This window comes from Staurois parvus, unplaced genomic scaffold (assembly GCF_062004578.1).
Source record: "Staurois parvus isolate SC_StPar_1 unplaced genomic scaffold, SC_StPar_1.0 ptg000102l, whole genome shotgun sequence".
In the NCBI taxonomy this organism is placed as follows: domain Eukaryota; kingdom Metazoa; phylum Chordata; class Amphibia; order Anura; family Ranidae; genus Staurois; species Staurois parvus.
The window spans coordinates 6186023-6209737 of NW_028317898.1; the positions used below are offsets into that span (position 1 = coordinate 6186023).

The following is a 23715-nucleotide window of genomic DNA, read 5'->3' on the forward strand; positions in this document are numbered from 1 at the left end:
ACCAATACCAGTATCCGTATCGTTGCAACCCTAATAAAAACATCACAATCAACAATTTTTGATTAAAAACCAAAACCTTGAAGGCATAGTTCACTTTTACCAAAAAACTGCTTAAGTGGGCAAGCAGTGTTTGTAGATAAAAACAAACTGTGCAACTCTGACCAAAGTTGGTCATGGTGTAGGCCACTTATGTACCTCCCAAAGCCTGATTGAAAAACTAAGGTGTCTCTGTGATATGAAATTGTTTTTATATCTCTAATACATAAAAAGACAGTAATTTCTCTTTATACAGGAGTCTTTTCTCTAGCTAATTCAGTATAAACTGAAGGGCAATTCTTTTGGTATAGATGCTCCACCAGTGTGTTACTTCCAGGGACTATTTTCCTATGATTCCCTTGATTTGCAAAATTCCAGAGATGCAGAGCATAAGAAATGTCAAAGGTCGGTTCCTTGTCCCAAACTTCATAGTACCGATTGAATGATGCGAGTAAAATAGGATAAAAATGTTCAGGGCTCAAGATAGTGATATTGCCACACATAAAATCCTCTTTTCCATTAAAGGAAGCCATATTACAAAACTGATTTCGAATACGAGTAAACAATAATGGCCCTTGGGAGCCCCATATTTCACCACGATAATTTTTAACAAAGTCTTCCATACATTTCCAGGTGAACTCATGGTGGGAAGAGAAACCTAAAACAGCATTGCTAGAATACTGCTTTGACTCTGCAGCCAGAAAGTTGTGATGTGGTATGGGTCGAAGTGATATGAAATCAGTGTCCATGTAAATGCCACCATGTTTCCAAAGTAATGCTAACCTGCAGGCATCTGAACTGACATGGGCCCAGTATATTTCTTTTGTTGGATCAACCTGCAAATAAAATTGAGAGCCAGTTAGAAATAATTTTAAAAAAATAACAGAATTCCAGTATTTTAAATATATAGCAAAATTTAACTTTGCACTGTTTAGTTGTGATCAAATGCTTTGCCACCTGTGTGTATAATAGGAATGTTACATTACGGATGCTGAACGTTGATGACAGATATAACGTACTAGTACCTGGCTCTTACACTTGGCACTGTACAGAAAAAGTTCACTGCAGTGTGCAGTGTTAAAAAAAAAACGCTACCTGCTACATTTTTTTAATCTTTAATTCTGCTTTTAAGGCACATCAAACAGTTTATATATCACAAATGCCAGTGCACAGGAAAACCTTACAATTGGTGATAAAAGTAAAAGTATGCTGCTGTGCACCGGTGCAATACACCAATTGATAAAAATAATATATAAACAGCGCAAATCAAAAAACCTCCTCACCATATAAATAACATCAATAAACAAAAGCAATATATAAATCAATAAAAAATATAAAATAAATATATATAAAATAAAGTGTCCAAGAAAATATATATTAAATGTGTACAAAAAATATATAAATAAAAATAAAAAATATATAATAAAAAGACCTTCTTTCCAAAAAAAAGTGAAATAAATTCAAAATAATCTTCTCCCAAAGAAATGTGCTTCCACCATTCACCAGTGTACAATCAACATCAACCGCACTCACCAGATATTGGTGAGTATTACGCCTTTTAGGATTTTAAGGATTCTAAACCCCCTCTATATCCTCCAGAGCTCCTTATCCAATTTGTATGGCTTGATGTTCTCCTTCCACTTAAAAAAATACAATAGTGTGATATTGCTAATACCATATGCAGTATTAAAATAATACCAAGCCACTCACATGTTCAAAGTTAAAAGCATTGATTTATTGCCTCCATTGGCTCACACAGATCCACATAACCACAGTTCAATCCAGAGACCTCACAGCCTTTTGGTTTGCAGAGGATAACAGAACACAGCTCCAACAACAAAGATGGTCGCCTGAAACGCACCGGTCAGCTTGCGTTCCACTCACCGGAAGTGACGCAAGACGCATGGATGGCAGACCGGAAGTATTCGACGCGTTTCACCCCTCCCACAGGGCGTTCTCAAAACATCACTTCCAGTCATCAGCCGCTTTTTATACAGCACAGGATCCCTCCCCTCTTCTCCCATATGTTAATTATCCATATGACGCTTACTCCTTCACTGTCATCCTCTGCTCACCAATGTGAGATTCCTTCACACTTGGTAAACCGATATATGGTTCAACGAAAATTCTTTAGACCTTTATTATTATTAAAAAACAATATCATAAGAATAACTACAAGATCAATTGACCAATGATCAAATCACATAATTATATATTTAAAACAGAGGAATTTCCACAAAGCAATATAGGTTGCAAATCCTCATATAATGTGTGCTCATCCATGATCAATGTACACTAAATGTACACACACATATGTGCACATACCTGCACTACAAAAACAGAAATATAAATACATAATAAAAATTAAAAAAGAAAGAAAGACTAAATAAAAATAAAATTTAAATAAAAAAATGAAAATAAACATAAAAATAAAAAACAAAAAACAAACAAAAAAAAAATGTTTTTCGTAAATGTAAATAGAAATAAAACTACATTTGAAAAAATATATATAAATTTTTTTTTTAAAATGAAAAATATAATTTGCACTAAGGTCCTTTACAAATTAGATAAGATTCAATTTATATTGATCTCTGCATTTAACCCCTTAGGGTTTAATATTCCCATTTGGTAGATCCATTTAGTTTCATTTTGTGATATACTTTTAACCATATCACCCCCTCTCCATGGGACATCAATCTTATCTGTCCCACGAAACCTTAAAGATCCAGCAAACACAAATGCTCCTGCGCTTGGGGATGGACTTGATGCAGGCTACAACCACATTAAGAATGTCCTGGAACATGCACACCTTGCTGCCCTCAAATAGACCGGGGGAATCCAAATATACTGAATGAGGAAAGAACAAACAACAGTGCATTACCATAAAAAATGTTTAATAAGAAATATAGTAGGTGTTGTACTCACAAACGACAATAAAGTCAAGGCACATCATAAAAGAACAGCTGGGTGAACACCACGCTGAGTAACAGTCCGCAATAGGGAGTGTAGACATCCAATAGGCTGATGCGTTTCGAGGACTTGCCTCTTCCTCAGAGCCCTACTAGTCTAGTTCTTAATGTTGGTGGCTTTCTATAAATGAACATGGGTTTCCCAGGTAGCATTTTACTAAGGACTTCATCCCTTTTTAAAATAGGCCAGTACTTTTTGATGATCTTTTCAACCAGTTTAAATTGACTCCAGTAACAGTTAGTATATAGAAGGTTTATAGACGATATTATTATAATATGTAAAGGCACTAGAGAAGGATTGGAACAATTCATCCAGGAGATGGGTAATAACCCTTTTAATATATCATTTACTAATAATATCAGTGAAAAAGCAATAGATTTTCTAGATCTTACGGTTTATAAACAAGGTGATAAATTTTGCACAAAAACGCATTTCAAGGAGGTTGACAGGAATGGATACATTCAGAGTCACAGCTGCCATCATAGGAACTGGTTAAAATCGATTCCCAAGAGTCAGTTTATTAGATTGAAACGGAATTGTGATGATGACAGCATATTTGATAGGTTAATAACATCAAGAGGGACGATTTGCTGGTGAAGAAAGAACAAAATAGAAAAGTAGGGGATCTGACTTTTGTTACAGGTTACTGGAGTCAATTTAAACTGGTTGAAAAGATCATCAAAAGTACTGGCCGATTTTAAAAAGGGATGAAGTCCTTAGTAAAATGCTACCTGGGAAGCCCATGTTCATTTATAGGAAGCCACCAACATTAAGAACTAGACTAGTAAAAAATGTTACTGATGAACTTAGGAAGGTGGTGACTTTCTTGGATAGGGTTGGATTTTTTAAGTGTAAAAGGTGTATAGCAGACAAAAAACTGAAAGGTGATAATAAAAGACACTATGATAGTTTCCAATTGTGTTCATCATATAAAATCAAGAAGTTCATATCGTATGACAGCACCCATGTTACCTATCTGCTGAAATGCTCTTGCAACTTCCAGTATATAGGTAGAACTACCAGGAAATTCTGTGAGATTGGGAGAACACATTAGAAATATTAAGAAAGGATTTAAATATCACAGCTTGTCACACCATTTCAGAGTATATCATAATAGGGATCCGATATCTTTAAGGTTTTGTGGGATAGATGTCCCATGGAAAGGGGGTGATATGGTTAATTATATTTTTCATATTTTTCATTTTTCATTTTAAATTTTTTTTTATATTTTTTTTTCAAATGTATTTTTTATTGTTATTTCTGTTTTTATTTACATTTTTTGTTTTTTTGTTTGTTTTTTGTTTTTATTTTTATTTCTTATTTTTATGTTTATTTAATTTTTTTTAATTTTATTTGTATTTAGTCTTTCTTTCTTGATTTTTTAATTTTTATTATGTATTTATATTTCTGTTTTTGTAGTGCAGGTATGTGCACATATGTGTGTGTACATTTAGTGTACATTGATCATGGATGAGCACACATTATATGTGGATTTGCAACCTATATTGCTTTGTGGAAATTCCTCTGTTTTAAATATATAATTATGTGATTATATAGATTGTAAGCTCCAAGGAGCAGGGCCCTCGAACCCCTCGTGTATCGCATTGTATTGTTATTGTACTGTTTCATGTATTGTCTCCCATTGTAATGTACAGCACTGAGCAAACCATTGGTGCTTTATAAATACTGTATAATAATAATAATTTGATCATTGGTCAATTGATCTTGTAGTTATTCTTATGATATTGTTTTTTAATAATAATAAAGGTCTAAAGAATTTTTGTTGAACCATATATCGGTTTACCAAGTGTGAAGGAATCTCACGTTGGTGAGCAGAGGATGACAGTGAAGGAGTAAGCATCATATGGGTAATTAACATATGGGAGAAGAGGGGAGGGATCCTGTGCTGTATAAAAAGCAGCTGATGACTGGAAGTGATGTTTTGAGAACACCCTGTGGGAGGGGCGAAACGCGTCGACGTACTTCCGGTCTGCCGTCCATACGTCCTGTGTCACTTCCGGTGAGTGGAACGCACGCTGAGCGTTTCAGGCGGCCATCTATGTTGTTGGAGCTGTGTTCTGTTATCCTCTGCAAACCAAAAGGCTATGAGGTCTCTGGATTGAACTGTGGTTATGTGGATCTGTGTGAGCCAATGGAGGCAATAAATCAATGCTTTTAAGTTGAACATGTGAGTGGCTTGGTATTATTTTAATACTGCATATTGTATTAGCAATATCACACTATGGTATTTTTCTTTTTTGCACCGCTGTGGAGCTCTTATTAGGAGTAAGTGGAAGGAGAATATCAAGCCATAAAAGGTGGATAAGGAGCTCTGGTGGATATAGAGGGGGTTTAGGATCCCTAAAATCCTACAAGGCACAATACTCACCAATATCTGGTGAGTGCGATTGATGTTGATTGTACACTGGTGAATGGTGGAAGCACTTTTTTTGGAAAAAGATTGTTTTGAATTTATTTTACTTTTTTTTGGAAGAAGGACTTGTTATTATATATTTTTTATTTTTATTTATATTTATATATTTTTTGCACACAATTAATATATATTTTCTTGGACACTTTATTTTATATATATTTATTTAACATCGAACAGTTTGAAGGGTCTGGGTGCAGCAGTTAATATGATTAAGGGAATTCTAAAGAAAGAGGGTGCACATGAGGTGTTCCTAGGCAGACTAAGTAGAGTTGGTGATCATGAAGGGGAAGTCTGGCACATATTGGTGTTGCACAAACCTATAAGGGTTAGAATTATAAGTTTGAACAACATTCATATTGTAATTGTCACCAAGTTGAGGAAATTGGGAAAGTTGTCATTGAGGAATGCAAGAAATGTATGAGTGTTCACTGGATAGTTTCATAGGAGGTAGTTACAATAGTGGGACTTCAGTATGATTAGTGTGTGTGTGTGTGTGTGTATGTATATATGTATGTAAGAGTGATAAGGACTTTAGAAAGTAAACTCCTTGAGGGAAAGCCAAGAACTGATTTGAATGTAGAGTGTATATACAGTATATATAGTACAAGGGGGTAGTATCAGCCGTCCTTTACCAGGCCCAACCCTGCCAATACAGCAGGGGACTATTTAATGCCTTTTGGGTGCAGGTAGAGTAATCCTCCACAGTGCGGTCCCCAACAATTAAATGAAAACCTTTTCTATATCAATGTACTGTGGCATACTGGGACTTTACTTTAATCTGTGCAAAACACAGTGCTGCAGATTACTCTGCCTACTCCTGAAAGTTTTCCCCTCTCCGCCTTACATGCTTAACAAGTGGGACCCGGGCAATTATTTTTCAAAATTCCTGCAAACTGTGGGGTTACTGTTCCAGAAGTGTGCAGAAGTAGGGAGTTCTGCCTTTTTCTGCCTCCCCTTCATTGCAGAAAGCCTAGTGTAAGGACCTGCCTGAGAGTGCAGGATCAGTATCCTGCCATCTTAGTCAGGCTGATGCCTTACAGTGGGCACTAATGCTTTGTCTTAGTGTACACTTGTGTCACCCTGCAAAATCAGGGGAAAAAACTGTTTGCACAATCCACCCAGCTACCTTCAAAGTAATTAGAAAAGCTCAAACTTAGATATGACTATAACAGTTCCCATGCAAAAGATAGAGGGACTTTTAGACCTAACAGGTCAGGTAAGGTGTTGATGGGGTGAGAATTAGTCCAAATCTGAATGCATTGCGACTTGGACATCTCACATAGTATAGAAAGATAAGTGTCAGATCAAGGATAAAAAGGAAGACACAGCTCCAAACCCCAAATATAAACAAGTCAACATCCCTCCCTGGAAACACTAGTGGTTACAAAAGCAGAGGCTTTAAGTCCTAAGTCTAAAATAGATGTGGAGTGGGACCCTACCAAAGTTCATAAATGTTACTTCCATTAAGAACAGTTTAGTCTTGAAATATAAGAAAGCCAACAGGGCTAACGGATGAAGGTTCCAGTAGATCATTGGAGGGGAGTGCAGTCTCGGCTCAGACCAAATATTTATCTGAAAAGTCAGACAGTAGGGTGATCCTTAAAATTAAAAAAAAAAAACAACCACATGGATATTGCATATAATTCTCTTTTCTAGGGTCTCTGTTTTAAGAGAATTGGGTCTGACTTTAACCACTTACCCTCTAGAAGATTTACCCCCCTTAATGACCAGGCCTCTTTTTGCTACTCGGCGCTGCACTAACTCAACTGATAATTGTGCGGTCATGTAATGTTGTACCTAAACAAAATTTACGTCCTTTTTTCACACAAATAGAGCTTTCATTCGGTGGTTTTTGATCACCTGTGTGCTTTTTATTTTTTGCACTATAAACAAAAAAGACCGAAAATTTTGAAGAAAAACAATATTTTTTATTTTCGGCTATAAAAAATATATAGTAAACTCAAAGTTAGTTATACATTTAGGCCAAAATGTATTCTGCTACATGTTTTTAGTAAAAAAAATCCCAATAAGTGTATATTGATTGGTTTGTGTGAAAGTTATAGCATCTACAATCTATGGTATAGATACTGCAATTTACGCCATTTTTTTGCTATACAACGCTGCACTAATTTAACGGACAATTGCGCGGTACATAAATTAAATGTATGTCCTTTTTTTCACACAAATAGAGCTTTCTTTTGGTGGTATTTGATCACCTGTGCGCTTTTGGTGCTATAAATAAAAAAAAATGAAGAAAAAAAAGAAAAAAATGAACGAAACTAAATAAAAAAAAACATATTTTCTAATTTCTGTCATAAAAATATCCAAAAAACTAAAATTTCATCATAAATTTCGGCCAAAATGTATTCTGCTACATGTTTTTGAGTAAAAAAATTCCAATAAGTGTATATTGATTGCTTTGTGTAAAAATCATAGTGTCTACAAACTATGGTATAGAAAATGGAATTTACACAGCTTTTACTTTCTGACTGCTCATCACATTTCTTGAGGTGCTAAAATACCAGGATAGCACAAACACCCCTGAATGAACCATTTTTGGAAAGTGCTGAGAGGCATATTGAGTCCATGGAAGATTTTTTTTTTTACACAAGTTTCTGAAAATTGAGAAAAACATTTTTTTCTACACAAAGTTGTCATTTAAATTATATATTTCTCGCACAAGCCATGTGTATATGTAGAATTACACCCCAAAATACATTCTGCTACTTCTACCAAGTATGGGGATACCACATGTGTGAGACTTGTTTGGAGCCTAGCCACATACAGGAGCCTTAAATCCAATGACCACTTTGAAAGCCTAAAGGTGCGTAACTTCCTTATTTCACTTCCTCACTACCTATCACAGTTTCGGAGGCCCTGAAATGTCAGGATAGCACCAAACCCCCCCAAGTGACCCCTTTTTGGAAAGTAGACACCCCATGGAATTTAAAAAGAGGCATGATGAGTATTTTGCAGATCTCATTTTTTTCTCACAAGGTTTGAAATATAAAAAAAGAAAAGAAAAAATAGGTTTTTGTTTTTTTTCTTCATTTTCCAAAAACTTGTGGCAACAAACAAGATCTGAAAAATACTCACCATGCTTCTTATCAAATTCCTTGGGGTGTTTACTTTCCAAAAAGGGGTCATTTTGGGGGGTATGGTGCTATCCTGGCATTTCAGGGCCTCCGAAACTGTGATAGGTAGTCAGAAAGTGTAATGAGGAAAAAAAGCCCTTTCAAAGCCTGAAGGCACTTATTGGATTTTGGGGTCCTGTACTTGGCTAGACTGCCAAACGTCTCACATGTGGTACCCCCATACTCGGGAGAAGCACCAGAATGTATTTTGGGGAGTAATTCCACATATACCCATGGCATGTGTGAGCAGTAAATCATTTAAGTGACAATTTTGTGTAAAAAAAAAAAAGTTTTTTGTCATTTTCCAAAAACTTGTGGTAAAAAAATAAATTCTTCTATTGATTCAACATGCCTCTCAGCAAATAGTTTGGGGTGTCTACTTTCCAAAAAGGGGTCGTTTTGGGGGGTGGGGGCATTTCATGCCCAGCATTACAAGTTTATGCCACACATCACTCACTCTTCTAACCACCTGAAGATCAAGCCTTTTCTGACAGTGTTCACATGAAAAAAATCAGTACTTTTTGCTAGGAAATTAATTTAAACCCCCAAACATTATATATTTTTTTAAAGCAGACACCCTATTGAATAAAATGGTAGGTGCTACAAATTTTTATGTCATATAGTACTCGTGCAGCGATTTTTTCAAATGCAAATTTAAAAAAAAAATACTTTTTTTACTTTGAATGCACAAAAACACAATATATTGGCCAATTATTTGGTAAAATATACAAGATGATGGTATGCCAAGTAAATAGATAACAAACATGACATGATTTAAAATTGCGCATGCCCTGTGCAATGGCGACAAACTACATATGTTTTTAATATCCATAGCCCATGTTTTTAAAGCCTTTACAAGCTACCATTTTAGATTTACAGAGGAGGTCTAGTGTTAGAATTACTGGCCTTGATCTGACATTCACAGCGATACCTCACATGCATGGTGCAACCGCTGTTTACATACCGGCACACGGTCACCGCGCATGGGGGGGGGCGAGGGTTTTTTTTAAGTTATTTTGTTTTTTTTATTATTTGTACACTGTTCCTTTCATATTTTTTTTTTTGGATCACTTTTAATGCTATCACAGGGAATGCAAATATCCCCTATAACTTAAATGTACATTGTCATATATTCTTTTTTGAGAAATCTGGGGTCTATCAGACTCTAGATATCTCCTCTGCCCTTATATTATCTAATCTCACCAAGATCGGTGTGATCAGATGCTTTCCCAATTTACAAATGGCGCTGTTTATATCCTGCGAAACTGAAATAATGAAATGCTTGTGGCTTCCGAATTCTTAGACTATAGAGATGATTCGCACCATTCTAGTCTCCAATCAGCTTTATGGTCAGCTGGCAGAAACACTGGCTGCATTCTCAGGCTCCCACGATGGCATGGGACTGCCCGAGAAGGCCGTGGAAGGCAACGGGGGGGTATTATTTCCCGCTGCTTGTAAAAGCAATCCTGCAGCTAATTAGTCACTAGGATGGCTTTTATATGAAAGCCGATTACCGGCTGAAAAAAATTATACCAGGATGATGCCTGCAGCTGTAGGCATCATCCTGGTATAACCATTCAAAGTCCAGGGATGTACCAGTACGTGCTGGTCCTTGTTGGGTATATATGCTTCCTTTTTTTTTCATGCAGCCTGTGGACTGCATTAAAAAAAGAGAATATATCTCTGCCAGAAAAAGTGTGTGGTATACCCACCATTAGAATATACCACCCTGCATCCACCCACTTCTAATGGTGGGCACACATTAGATTACACGGAGCCACGTGCGCCAGTTCCAAGAATGTACAAATGTCTAAATAGTGGCACACTTGAATAAAAATTGTCCACGTATGAGTGGTGCCCTATATGGAAAAAGGATGACACCAAGTCCCAAATTATCTTGCCACTGCTCCCCATTTAGTCTGGGCATACGGGGGGATCCACGTGACTATCTTTTCCCTTATAAATCCAAAAATTATATGTATAGCCTGCTGCCCCCTCACAGGTCTTCTACATCTTGACCCCATATCTGGCATGCTTGCTGGGGAGAAATTGTTTAAATGCAAGGCGGCCAGAAAAATTAATAAGGGACTCATCAATGCAGATTTTTTGCTGGGGAGTATAGACATCTGCAAATTTTTGGTTAAGGTGATTTGCGAGGGGCTGAATTTTGTCGTTGAAACGCATAAAACACATTATACTCTCATACCTATGCCTGGCCATGGCAGCAGAGAACACGGGTCTGTGGACAAATACAACCTCAATTAATTTTTTTTAGTAATGGCCATGTTGAGGGTTAGGCCCAAAAAAAATTTAAATTCGGAAACCGTAATGGGTTTCCATGCGACTGGCCTGGCAAGGTTTGAATTTGGGTTGGAGGCAATAAATTGTTGTGCATATAAATTGCTTTGATCCACAATCAATGCATACAGATCTTCCGTGAAAAACAATTCCAAAAAATTAAGGGGAGTAGTTAAATTTGCTATTTCCACCTGAATTCCGGGTTGGGAAGTGGATGGGGAAGTACGGGTGCTGCAGAATTTGTGGGCTGCTAATAGGGATTTGCAAGCACATCCAGAAGGACACTAGGGGTTCCCTACCCGAAATGCGAAATATTGTATATATGTGATTTTGTGCAGCGGTGCCGCCCTGCTGCAGTATATGTACTGTGGCTGGTTGGCAACCCGTTAAAGGAAATGTAGGGTCAAAGCTCTTTTGACCCTACTTCTCCTGGGGATCACAGGAGTGCACTTTGTTCTGCACTCCTGTGACCTGTATTCAGCCGGTCCAAGCTCTGGAGAGATCCTGATTTTAATGTTGTGATCCACCTAGATGCTTGGAAAGGCAGCTGGCTCAGCCTCTCAGTGAGCTGTGGAGAGCCTGAGCCAGCCACTCCAGTTCTCTCCACAGCTCAGTACTCCAGTGAACATTGGAGGGACAGAGCAGAGAGCCAGCGACTGAAAGACACCGGCTCTCTGCTCACTGAAGAGTGAGACTTGAGGGATCAGTGGTGATTAATCACTTAGTTCTCTGTGTAGAGGCAGTGAGGGACAGATGCAGCATTGGAATTATAGATGAGTGTGAATGTTTGTCTTTTTGGAATCCTTAACTTCTTTTTTAATAGGGTAACATCACACTTTTAAGTGTTTTTCCACTTTTACAGCTAAACTGGGATAACGCTTACTTTATGTTTGTTTAATGTTCTCATTTACATAGCTTAACTTAAAAATGTTTTTATATTTTTATAAAGTTGCTGCTTATATTTAACTTGTTTTTCTCAGGAAACACCAGAACTTAAGTTTTTCTTTACTATGAAATGTTAGGAAGAATACTGGGAAGTTAATTTACCATCATTAAAGTGGTATTAAACCCCAAACCAAAAATGTAATATATTGCAGTTTACCAATCTTTAGATGTGGTAGCTGAATCAGTTTTCTTTTTTAGTCTTTTTACCGTGTTCTCACCTAGTGATCCAGCCAGTGACAACTCCCGTATTAGAGGGTCCCCACTCTAGATCAAGGAGCAAGAGATATCTTTGGACAGCAGCATTGGGGGAGAGGAATGTTAGATACACTAGTAGGTTTAAACTAGCCATAGATGATGCGATTTTCTTTCCTGCAACCACGAGTTACACTTGTCCAGCTCCTGTCTGACCTACATATTGTGTACATGGGCCCTTAAATAGCCACAGGCCAGCCACAGGCGGTTCAAATCTCTGCCTGTTCAGCAGGAACCAGCTGAGATTTGAACCATATATGGGTAAGCTGAATGTACCAAGTTGATCAATCGATCAACTTTGATGCAACCAGCCTGCCGGATTTACATGAGATAAGCACTGTCTTCTCCCAGTGGAGACGGCTTCCCCTGCCCCTCTGCCAAGGGAAGACAATTGCTTGGCAGGAGGGCTTCCCCTGTTAGCACTGTCTGTGTTGATGGGGGAATCATACTTAGAAATGTCTGCAGATATTGAAATATCTCAGTTAAGAAAAGACAAAAATGAAATACTAGTTAGACAGTTCTTAGACGCAGAGAATTTCTTTCCTGCAACCGTGATCAATGACCAGAGCCTATCAACTGCAGTCATCCACTATATTCTGACAATCGCCAGTTCTGGTTGTCACAATACAATGGGGACGCTTAACTAAAACTGGAGCACTCAGAATTTGGTGCAGCTGTGCATGGTAGCCAATCTAACTACAGCTTACTGAGTTAAGCTTTAACAGTAAAACCTGGAAGACGATTGGTTCCTATGCAGAGGTACACCAAATTTTACACTCTCTAGTTTTAGTAAATCAACCCCAATGTTCTCAGGAGGAGAATCATGCATCTTCTCTGTATTGCACTGAAAGAAAAATATCTATTAGTGTGTGACTAGCTTAAATTAGAGTGTGAGCAAGCTAAACCCCTGGTTTTAACGTGAACTGTTAAGGGTCAATTTGGTTTGTTGCAGGCTGGCTGGAAAGGGCACTGGAAATTTTTGTTTGTTGTTTTCTGACATGTATCACCCGTCTCTGCCCTTCTAGCTGCAAAGGCCAGTTATAGGATGTGGTGGTTGCCATTTTTTTGTACTGTTGGTGAACTGGTGAGGGTACGCACTGGATACCTTCACTGCCATTGTGCTATTGCTGGGTGTCCAGTGCATCCATATACCTTTTAAGGAGGGGTGAGCTCCCTCTAGGCATACCTGCCTTTAATCTATCCATTATTATATATGTGCTCCAACTCAGGAGACTCTCAAAATTATAGAGTTAGGACTGCAGATATACTGGGGAGCCATGATGTGGTTGCTGCAGCTTACGAATATATTTGCAAAGGTGTGCAAACTAACCCCTTGATTTTAACGTGAACTGTTCGGCTTAATTCAGTTTGTTGCAGGCTGGCTGGTAAGTAAGCTAGGAAATTCTTGTTTGTCGATTTTTAAGTTGAAGTTCCCCCTTACAATGGGCAATGTGCATGAAGGAAGTCCTTCATAAGTGTGGGACGCTGGTACAATTAAACAAAATAAAGTTTTTAATTTAATATTTACCTTAAAGAGTTTAGAGGTATCTAAATGTCTCAACCGATCTGCTTTAGTGCAGGATCCATACCTGAAAAGCAACTTCTTACTTTCTTCTCATCCTCTGGCTTGACCTGCAGGGTGTCTTTGCATCACAACAGTATTAAAATAAAATAAAAGCCCAACTGTAGCTATTATTAAAAAGGTCCCTCCCTCCTCTTACCTATGCTAATTACCCTGTATAAAAAAGATCTGTGTGCTTACCCCTGATCTGGTCATGTGATCCTGCATCTCCAACTCCCCTGTGTTAGTAAGTGGCTGCTGCAGGGAAGAGGAAAGAGTGCTGACAATTGCTGGGCCATAGGAGCCTATGGGTGACTTCATGGCTCTAGGAATTCACAGTTGTTTTCAAGTGCTCCCTTACACAGGGGAGCTGGATCTGCTGAATCACGTGACTGAACCATTCCAGATTAAAAATAGTAAAATACACAGATCTTTTTTTTTTTATAGCATAGGCAGGAAAGGCAGGAGAAGGGGGGAGGGAACATTTATAAGAATAGTTTAAGTTAGGCTTTTCTTTCATTTTAAGGGCACTGGGAACACTGGGAAAGTGAATATAAAGTCAGAAATGTCACCGGATACTTACGGTTATTGTTTATTGTTTCCCCTAATACTGGTGTGATGCACAAGGGAGGAACTTTTGATTTTAGGTTTCTTTGCTGAAGGAGATCGAGTAAGGGCAATGGTGTATTTAGGTTTTGTGCTGCCCTAGGCAACACAAAAATTGGTTCCCCCCACGGAGAGACCCTGACACCAACCAACACCCCTCTCCCCCACGAAGAGAGCCTGACATTGACCAACAACACCCCTGCCCCCCACCCGAGATTGCCTTCCACTACCACCCCCCCATGTACTAGCAACAATGCCCCCCCCCGACGCTGCGAGATAGAATTGGCCCTTTCTTGTGGATGCTTCTCAAAGCACCCACCGATTCTGAGGGTTCTTCAGGCAGGTAATCAGCATGGCAGGTGGCTGCACATTTGCTGTGCTATAAATAAACACAAGTGTTCACTGAAAATATACCGATGAATGTTTTATAATTATATATTTTTTTTAAATTTTGAATATACTAAGGAATCATTACCATTACTGTCAAGTGTTTCTTGCCATCTCTGTAGCATTTTTTAAATTGTCCTTTACTTCCTGTCCTAAGTGTAATAATGTGGTGCTGCACTAGTAAATGCACAGTATAATAAGAAATCACAATGTGAATATAAATAGTGAACAATAAACCCCCCTATGAAATCAATACCTGAGTATCTATGTGACTCAATGAACAGCATATGTGAAACTACAACCAATAAAGCCCCCCCCCCCCAAAAAAAAGGAAAAAACAACTTCACCTCCCCTTATTGGGATAGAATTAGCCACACATAGAAAATAAATGAAAAAAAGAAATAAAAATGTATAAATGCATACACACAATACGTGCCATGATAATGAATATAGAACCATAAAACACAGTACAAAGTATATAAATGAAATAGAGTGACACAAATGCATGTATATCCTACATGCCCTATGTCAACTAGTATATAAAGAAAATAACAGTGATCCCAATGGGGGATGAAAAGCGAGATGAATCTGTGACACCACAAATTGTGGTAAACGTGAAAAAAGAAGAGGAATGCAGGCTAAACGCCTATGAACAACAAAAAATCACTGAATAAATATGTAACCCCCCCCCCTACCGGGGATAAGCGCAAAAGTGTGCAAAAACACTAAAGTGAACAGAAAAAATAGGTTGTATTGCCTATAAATAATGAAGTGATGCGTGAAGTAGGGGTTCTAAAATAACATGAGAATATGTGACACTATCCATAAAACCCCATTCATAAATCCACAGTGGATAAACCACCAACCAACATGAACTAAAAAGTCCAAAACCATGAAATGGTAAAGTATCCTAAATAATAATCGCAAACGTGAAATAAATGTCATAGGTAGATAAAAGTGAGCGCTTTTCCAATAAGCAGCTGTACACTCAAGGCAACCAAAAGGAATCCTTATATAAATCAAAGATAAATAGTGCAGCGCTAATAAAGGTGGTCAAAATTTAGCTGAGCAATAAATAGGACAAGTAATTGATGTATATAAATGTCAAAAAAGTATAAATGCGCACAAGTGGAAATAGTAAAATTGATTTAAGAAACTAAGTGAAATAATAATATCCGTAAAAATGATAGAAAAGTCCCACGGCTTCAAAATGGTGCTTGTGCCTTGTGTTAATATAAGAAATGCGCACTCACCGGACGTGCAGTATTAATGTGCATTGTATGTAATATCCAGGTGTCAACAGGTAGTCATCCGAGCCGCAAGATGGAACACGCTCCCTCTCAGGATGGTTAGGGTCCAGGGACTTTAATGCTGGTAATCCAGAGATATCCAGAGTTCCCCTTTAGGGATGGATGGGTGCAGCTCTCACAGGATAAGGCAGGAGGCTCCCTCTCTGGATACTCAGGGTACTGGGTGTCTAAGAAAATAATACTCCCTGCCTCCTCTACTGCCACGTCCACGGAGATCAGAGACGTTGGTGGACGTGGCAGTAGAGGAGGCGGGGAGTATTATTTTCTTAGATGCCCAGTACCCTGATTATCCAGAGAGGGAGCCTCCTGCCTTATCCTGTGAGAGCTGCACCCATCCATCCCTAAATGGGAACTCTGGATATCTCTGGATTACCAGCATTAAAGTCCCTGGACCCTAACCATCCTGAGAGGGAGCATGTTCCATCTTGCGGCTCGGATGACTACCTGTTGACACCTGGACATTACGTACAATGCACATTAATATTTAATATGTTAATGGTGTAGCGCTATAGAAATATAAAAAGGCATATCCAGAGTACAAAACGTTACTGTGAACCAGGTAAATGACATACAGTTGTGCTCAAAATAATAGCAGTGTGTTAAAAAAAAGTGAATAAAGCTCAAAATCCCTCTAATAGCTTTTATTTCCATACCACAAATGCATTGGGAACACTACACTTTCTATTCCAAATCAAAACATGAAGAAAAATATATCAAATTTGTGTTGTTCCTCTAAAAAAAATGAAGAAAAGTGAATATTAGACTGTTCAAAAAATTGTAGTGTTTGTATTCTTCTTTACAAGCTCAAACATTCACTATATAAACTGAAAAATGTTTGAAGATTTTGCTTTCCTTTGAATCACTTAATTAATATTTAGTTGTATAAGCACTGTTTCTGAGAACTGCTGTACATCTGTGTTGCATGGAGTCAACCAACTTCTGACACCTGTGATCAGGTATTCCAGCCCAGGATGATTGGACTACATTCCACAGTTCTTCTCTATTTCTTGGTTTTGCCTCAGAAACTGCATTTTTGATGTCACCCCACAAGTTTTCTATCGGATTAAGATCCGGGGATTGGGCTGGCCACTCCATAACGACAATCTTGTTGGTCTGGAAAAAGATGTTGCACGTTTACTGGTGTGTTTGGGGTCATTGTCTTGTTGGAACACCCATTTCAAGGGCATTTCCTCTTCAGCATAAGGCAGCATGACCTCTTCAAGTTTTCTGATGTATTCAAACTGATCCATGATCCCTGGTATGCGATAAATAGGCCCAACACCGTAGTATGAGAAACATCCCCATATCATGATGCATGTGCAACCATGCTTCACTGTCTTCACAGTGTACTGTGGCTTGAATTCAGTGTTTGGGGGTCGTCTGACAAACTGTCTCCGGCCACTAGACCCAAAAAGAACAATCTTACTTTCATCAGTCCACAAAATGTTGCGCCATTTCTCTTTAGGCCAGTCAATGTGCTCTTTGGCAAATTGTAACCTCTTCAGCACGTCTTTTTTTCAACAGTGGGACTTTGTGGGGGCTTCTTGCAAACAGCTTGGCTTCACATAGGCGTCTTCTAATTGTAACAGTACTCACAGGTAACTTTAGACCTTCTTTGATCTTCCTGGAGCTGATTGTTGGCTGAGTCCTTGCCATTTTGGCTATTCTTCTATCCATTCGAATGGTAGTTTTTCGCTTTCTTCTACGTCTTTCAGGTTTGGGTTGCCATTTTAGAGCATTTGTGATCATTTTAGCTGAGCAGCCTACCATTTTCTGCACTTCTTTATATGTTTTCCCCTCTCCTATCAAATTTTTAATCAAGGTACACTGTTCTGAACAATGTCTGGAACGAGACATTTTCCTCAGTATTTCAGAGAGAAATGCACTGTAACCAGCATGTACAACATTTGCTGCCTTCCTTCCTTAAATAAGGGCAATATTTGCCACCTGTTTTTCAAAGAATGAATGACCTCACTAATAGAACTCCACACTGCTATTATTTTGAACATGCCTCTTTCAATTAGTGATTCAATTACACAGAATCAGCAGCATGCATGTCATGACTGTTGGGTCTGTTGGATTTCTATTACTCTACTACACCTGCTAGTAAATTATTTTGCATGTAGAAATATAATTTCTACCAAAAACAGTGATTGATTAGGTTAATGATGCCTTACTGCTATTATTTTGAACACAACTGTATATAGATAACTGGTGCACTATGAATCCAGCATAAATATTAAGTGATTATACCATAACACTCAGTGATTCCCTGTAAAGGGATATAAGCACTATATAAGTGATTACTACAAATATTAGTGAAAAAAATATCTACACAATTCAGTGTTTTTGACACACAAAACTGTATTGATATTTAATGTCCACAAAATTCAGTGTTTAACACACAAAAAGCCAAAAAACTAAAAAAGCATACTCCTCTTGCCAGTGCGGGTGATAGGTGAGAATCCTATGTGGCTAGCATGCCCACTCACCTTCCCCCTGCGACCCACAGGGGCCAAAATGTCTTGCAGATCACCCCAGGATCCTACACGCTCTCTCCAGGCTAGAGGTTACTCCACAGACTCCAATGCTCACTCCTCCACCTTCCACTTATCCTTAACGGACAGGTACCAGTGTATATACATTTATATACTCATGAGGTTATAGAGGTCATGGAATAAGAACACAAAAGATCCTCCATAGTGTAAAACTGTATGACACATTTAATATAAGAAAAACCGCCAAGTGCATACTCACATTTCAGCAGAAAATACAGTGCGTTTAGTATCACCTCACATGGGTGTTCTGAGAGTTCTCTAATGTGCCAAGATGGCGCCGGACCAGAAGTGCGTCACCTCGTCGCTATGTCACATCTACGCGTTACGCCATGCCTCTCGTAGCTTCGTCAGGATCCTGTAAACAGTCCTCAAGCTTGGTTTTGTGATTTTATTAAGGGTTTAAACTTGGATAGTGTTTAGGGGTGTATGGGGTGCCCAGGGAACTATACAACTTGAGAACAACTCCTTAGCAACTATGTATTAAAATGCAGATTAGCAACAGTCTCTCTTTAAGGAGCACTAAACCCCTTTGGTGTACCTTCTTAGACCCTGGATGATTCCTCCTCTTCACCCAGTTGCACTGAGAGTATTCCCTGGGCAAGGGGGCCCAGAAGCTGTCAACTGAACAGTTCCAGATGAGAAGCTAGTTGGTTCTTGCATTTGACCGCTCTCTCCCCTTATCTGGCCTAGTAGGTGTAAGAGTACTCAAACTGTCTTCTGTTAGCTTAGTGGGTTGGTGGCTGCCTTCAGACCTTACGCTGGGCTGGCTCCTCCCCTACTACACAGGTTGTCCTCCCCTGGAGCCATTTAGGCAGTGGCTATCCTCTTTTCTAGTGACCTACCTGTAGGTAGGCTCCTTTCCCTGGGGCCTCCTCCCAGGCTCCTGACTCCAGCCTCAATCCATATTGCACCTGATACTGCACACCAGGATGTCTGATATTTGAAGGTTGCCTTGCCCAGCCTCCTGCCAGGAGACTGACCAAGGTCCCTCAAAACATGTAGATCTGGGCCTCTTCCCTTCCTTTCCCCTGATTCCAGAAAGCCCTCAGGTTTCTGTAAAGGTGGGAGGGCTCCAGAAGCCTTGACCTGTTAGAGACTCCCAGCCTGTTCTGAGGTGACCTCACTACCTCACTCCCAGGCTGACTCATCCCCAGGCTGCTACTCAGCCTGTATCTAGAAAATAAAAAACAAACATTTTATCTAGCTAACCTGGAAGGCATTACATTTAGATATATTTAACCTCTGAGTAACCGAGGTTTATCTTGATTTGCATTCCTCCTAAGGACCAGGGGAAGCTGTGAATAGCAATTTTATGAGGATTGTTTTCACTCTTTTATATATGCAAGCTTTGAAACATTTCACATTTTTCACCCAATTGTTGCATAAAAATCACATGCCATTTCAGAATTCCCCCTCTCTTCTCACACGTGTAGAATATCTATCTCAATTTTGCTAGAAGTAACCTTCCCTGTAAAGCTATTCTAAGTTCTGTACTATGTCTTCAAGTGTATCTTTCTTGGAGTTTGTTTGCACCATGGTGTTAGAAAATACACTGCGTTTACCTCAGATTGCAGAGCAATTTATATCAGAGGCTTATTATACTTGGTGCGGTTGGGCACCTTATACTTGTGAGTGCACATTTTGTATTTTATTTGGATATTAAAATGTTTAAAGTTTACGCACTATGTGGAGTCTTTTGTTTATGAGGTGATGTGATGGTGGGAGTTGTATTCTGTACAAGGTGTCAACCACAGTTGAAATCCATCAAGTTGATCTGCAGTGTCCATATTGGGACCAAAAGCGCAGTTAGACCAAACATAATATTATGTAAGGTCACACTGCTGGAGGTGAGCAGACATCTGGTGGTGGAATCTTGCACTTTTATGTTTTGAAGCACTTGGTGATTACAGAAGGATGGAAGTGCTTTAATGAAGATTATTGGACTTTATACTTAAAATGTTAATTCAATAAGATCTGAGTGCTTACCTATTTTTAATCCACTCTGGTCCTGTCACATGATTCTGCAGCTCTGTGTAATGGAAAGCTCAACAATGGTTGTGAATTCCAGGAGCAATGATGTCACCCATTGACTCCTATGACCCAGCTATTGTGAGCACTCCTTTTCCGCTGCAGCAGCAGCTCATTGACACATGGAAGCCAGAGCTGCATGATCATATGACCAGATAAGACCAGATTAAAAATAGGTAAGTACACAGATCTTTTTTCATACAGTTTAGGCAGGATAGGTTATATATACAGTTGCAAGAAAAAGTATGTGAACCCCTTGGGATTACGTGGAGTTTTGCATGAATTGGGCATAAAATGTGCTGTGAACGTCATCTAAGTCACAACAATAGAAGAACACAGTCTGCTGAAAATAATACTACACAAACATTAGATGTTGCCGTGGTTTAATTGCACACAACATGTAAACATGCCCAGTGCAGGGAGGAAAAAGTATGTGAACCTTTGGACTTAATAACTGGTTGACCCTCCTTTGGCAGCAATAACCTCAACCAAACGTTTCCTGTAGTTGCAGATCAGACCTGCACAACGATCTGGAGTAATTTTGGACCACTCCTCTTCACAAAACTGTTTCAGTGTATCAATATTCTTGGGATGTCTGGTGTGAATTGCTTTCTTAAGGTCATGCCACAGCATTTCAATCAGGTTGAGGTCAGGACTCTGACTGGGCCACTCCAGAAGGCGTATTCTGTGCTGTTGCAGCCATTGTTTTGATGAATTACATGTATGCTTTGGGTCATTGTCCTGTTGCATCACCCATCCTCTGCGGAGCTTCATTTGGCGGACAGATGGTCGTACGTTTTCCTGCAAAATGTCTTGATAAACTCTGGAATTCATTTTCCCATCAATGACAACAATCCGTCCAGGCCCTGAGGCAGCAAAGCAGCCCCAAACCATGATGCTCCCTCCGCCATGTTTTACAGTGGGGATGAGGTTTTGATGTTGGTGTGCTGTGCCTTTTTTTTCTCCACATATAGTGTTGTGTGTTCTTCCCAAACAACTCAATCTTGGTTTCATCTGTAGACAGTATATTTTGCCAGTAGTGCTGTGGAACATCCAGGTGCTCTTTTGCAAACTTCAAACGTGCTGCAATATTCTTTTTGGACAGCAATGGCTTCCTTCGTGGTGTCCTCCCATGTACTCCATTCTTGTTTAATGTTTTCCTTATTGTAGATGTGTCGACAAAAATGTTAGCATGTGCCAGAGATTTCTGTAGGTCTTTAGCTGACACTCTGGGATTCTTCTTTACCTCATGCAGCATTCTGTGCTGTGCTCTTGCAGTCATTTTTACAGGACGACCACGCCTAGGGAGAGTAGCAACAGTGCTAAACTTTCTCCATTTGTAGACAGTCTGTCTTACCATGGACACATGAACATCAAGGCTTTTGGAGATATTTTTGTAACCCTTTCCAGCTTCATGCAAGTCAACAATTCTTCATCGTAGGTCTTCTGAGAGCTCTTTTCTGCGAGGCATGGTTCACATCAGACAGTGCTTCTTGAAACCAGTAAACCCAAAACAGGTGTGTTTTTTAAGGGCAGGACAGCTGTCAGCAACACATCCAATATCATCACACTGATTGGAGTCAAGGTTGGCTCACTCCTGGCTCCAATTAGCTCTGGGAGAAGTCATTAAGCTAGGGCCTCACATACTTTTTCCTCCCTGCACTGTGAATGTTTACATGTTATGTGCAATTAAACCATGGCAACATCTAATGTTTGTGTAGTATTATGTTCAGCAGACTGTGTTCTTCTATTGTTGTGACTTAGATGACGTTCAGAGCACATTTTATGCCCAATTCATGCAAAACTCCACGTAATCCAAAGGGGTTCACATACTTTTTCTTGCAACTGTAGCAATATAGTAAGAATAGTTATAGTTGGCATTGCCTTCCTCTTCAAATGCAGTCCCCTTAAATTTTTATACAGCAAGAATGAGATTTGAAGGTATTCTCTTCTCTATAAATTAAGGAGAAGAACAGTATTTGCAAAATAATAAGAACGTAAATTATTATCCATTCAGTAGAAACAATTTTATAAACAACTGACCTTTTGGTACCAGGATAGAAGAGGTGTGTCTGCTAAAATCACTTCCATTTGCAGAGGAAAGAAGTAGACATTCTTAATAGATGAAAATACTGAAAGGTGTTTCTTTTGAACTTCCTCTTTATTTGTTTCATTCATTCCTTTCAAGAAAAAGACCACTGATCTGTTAGGATAGTGGCGAGCTGCTGATTCAATGGCACATAGCACCAGTGATCTTGGTGGCAGTTTATCTGTAGTTTCCAAAAATATGATAGAATCACCACTTTTTAAAATGTCAGGACTTAAACTTCTGGAGGGAATATTTGATATTGGGATTGCTTCTGTAGATTTTGTTTCCAATGATCTTTTGTCCTTTTTGTGGTTTTCAGCATCCTTTGCAGTCAAAACTTCAGTAGTTTTTGTTACTGCAGACGTAGTAGGTAGAGATTCATAATTGTTCTGGGTTGGTAGCAATTTTGACTTTAATGTCTTGATTATATCATTTTCAGAGAAAAACATTACATAGTTCAAGGATGAATCGTTAATCTTGACTTTGTATAAGAAAACAACGACTAATAAAAGAAGAAGGAAGATCACTATCCTCTGGGTTTTTATCATGGTTGTAAAATATGCTTTTCAGTCTGCAAAGGAAAACAAATTTATTATTCAGGAAAAACATGGCATGCTCATAAATGTGGAAGATGATTACAAATTGCATATATGTAACTTTTCTAGAATATGTGATTTCCAAAGAGTCTTTCTATAGCTAACACTTCTTTTTTTTTTATATATATATATTTATATATAAACTGGAAAAGGATCAGAAACTCGTTCGGGTTTTACTGCAGTTCAGGGCTCCATTAAAAAGATTTCTCCATGCTCACTGTCCCTGGCACAACCTTTTAACCAGACAAGAAAGTGAAGTAATTTCCCAAATTGCATGACAGGTAGAGGTAAAAATGCTTTTTTTATTAGCTAGGTAGGGTGTAGGTACTTCCTAGTTGCTCCACATGGCTAAACTTCCAGCTAGTGGTCTACAATAACGTGAGTCACCCAGAGGTTGGGTTTTCCAATCCAGATGCTCAAAGTAGACCTCCATGTCTGCACTAGGGATGAGCCAACTCATCCTTAACACAATCTGACCACTGTTTGGTGGGAGCTGTGAATCATATATAGA

General features: G+C 38.8%; 1 protein-coding gene across 1 annotated transcript; it reads right to left on the reverse strand.

Moving 5' to 3' along the window:
- Positions 1-284: 284 nt before the first annotated feature.
- Positions 285-23195, reverse strand: LOC149467768 (alpha-1,4-N-acetylglucosaminyltransferase-like). The gene is made up of 3 exons (XM_089671253.1): positions 22972-23195; positions 22563-22845; positions 285-872 (listed from the first exon to the last, which is right to left on the reverse strand). The coding sequence occupies exons 1-3, from the start codon at positions 23154-23156 to the stop codon at positions 285-287; spliced, it is 1056 nt and encodes a 351-aa protein (XP_089527379.1). The 5' UTR covers positions 23157-23195.
- Between the last annotated feature and the right edge of the window lie 520 nt (positions 23196-23715).

What these genes read in the sequence shown, in the direction of transcription:
- LOC149467768 (XM_089671253.1), bottom strand. Translation starts at nt 23,156, where the DNA reads ATGATAAAAACCCAGAGGATAGTGATCTTCCTTCTTCTTTTATTAGTC. An exon ending in TATGAATCTCTACCTACTAC is followed by an intron (nt 22,846 to 22,971) that starts GTCTGCAGTAAC and finishes TCCCTCCAGAAG; the next exon opens with TTTAAGTCCTGACATTTTAA. An exon ending in TTCTATCCTGGTACCAAAAG is followed by an intron (nt 873 to 22,562) that starts GTCAGTTGTTTA and finishes TTTTATTTGCAG; the next exon opens with GTTGATCCAACAAAAGAAAT.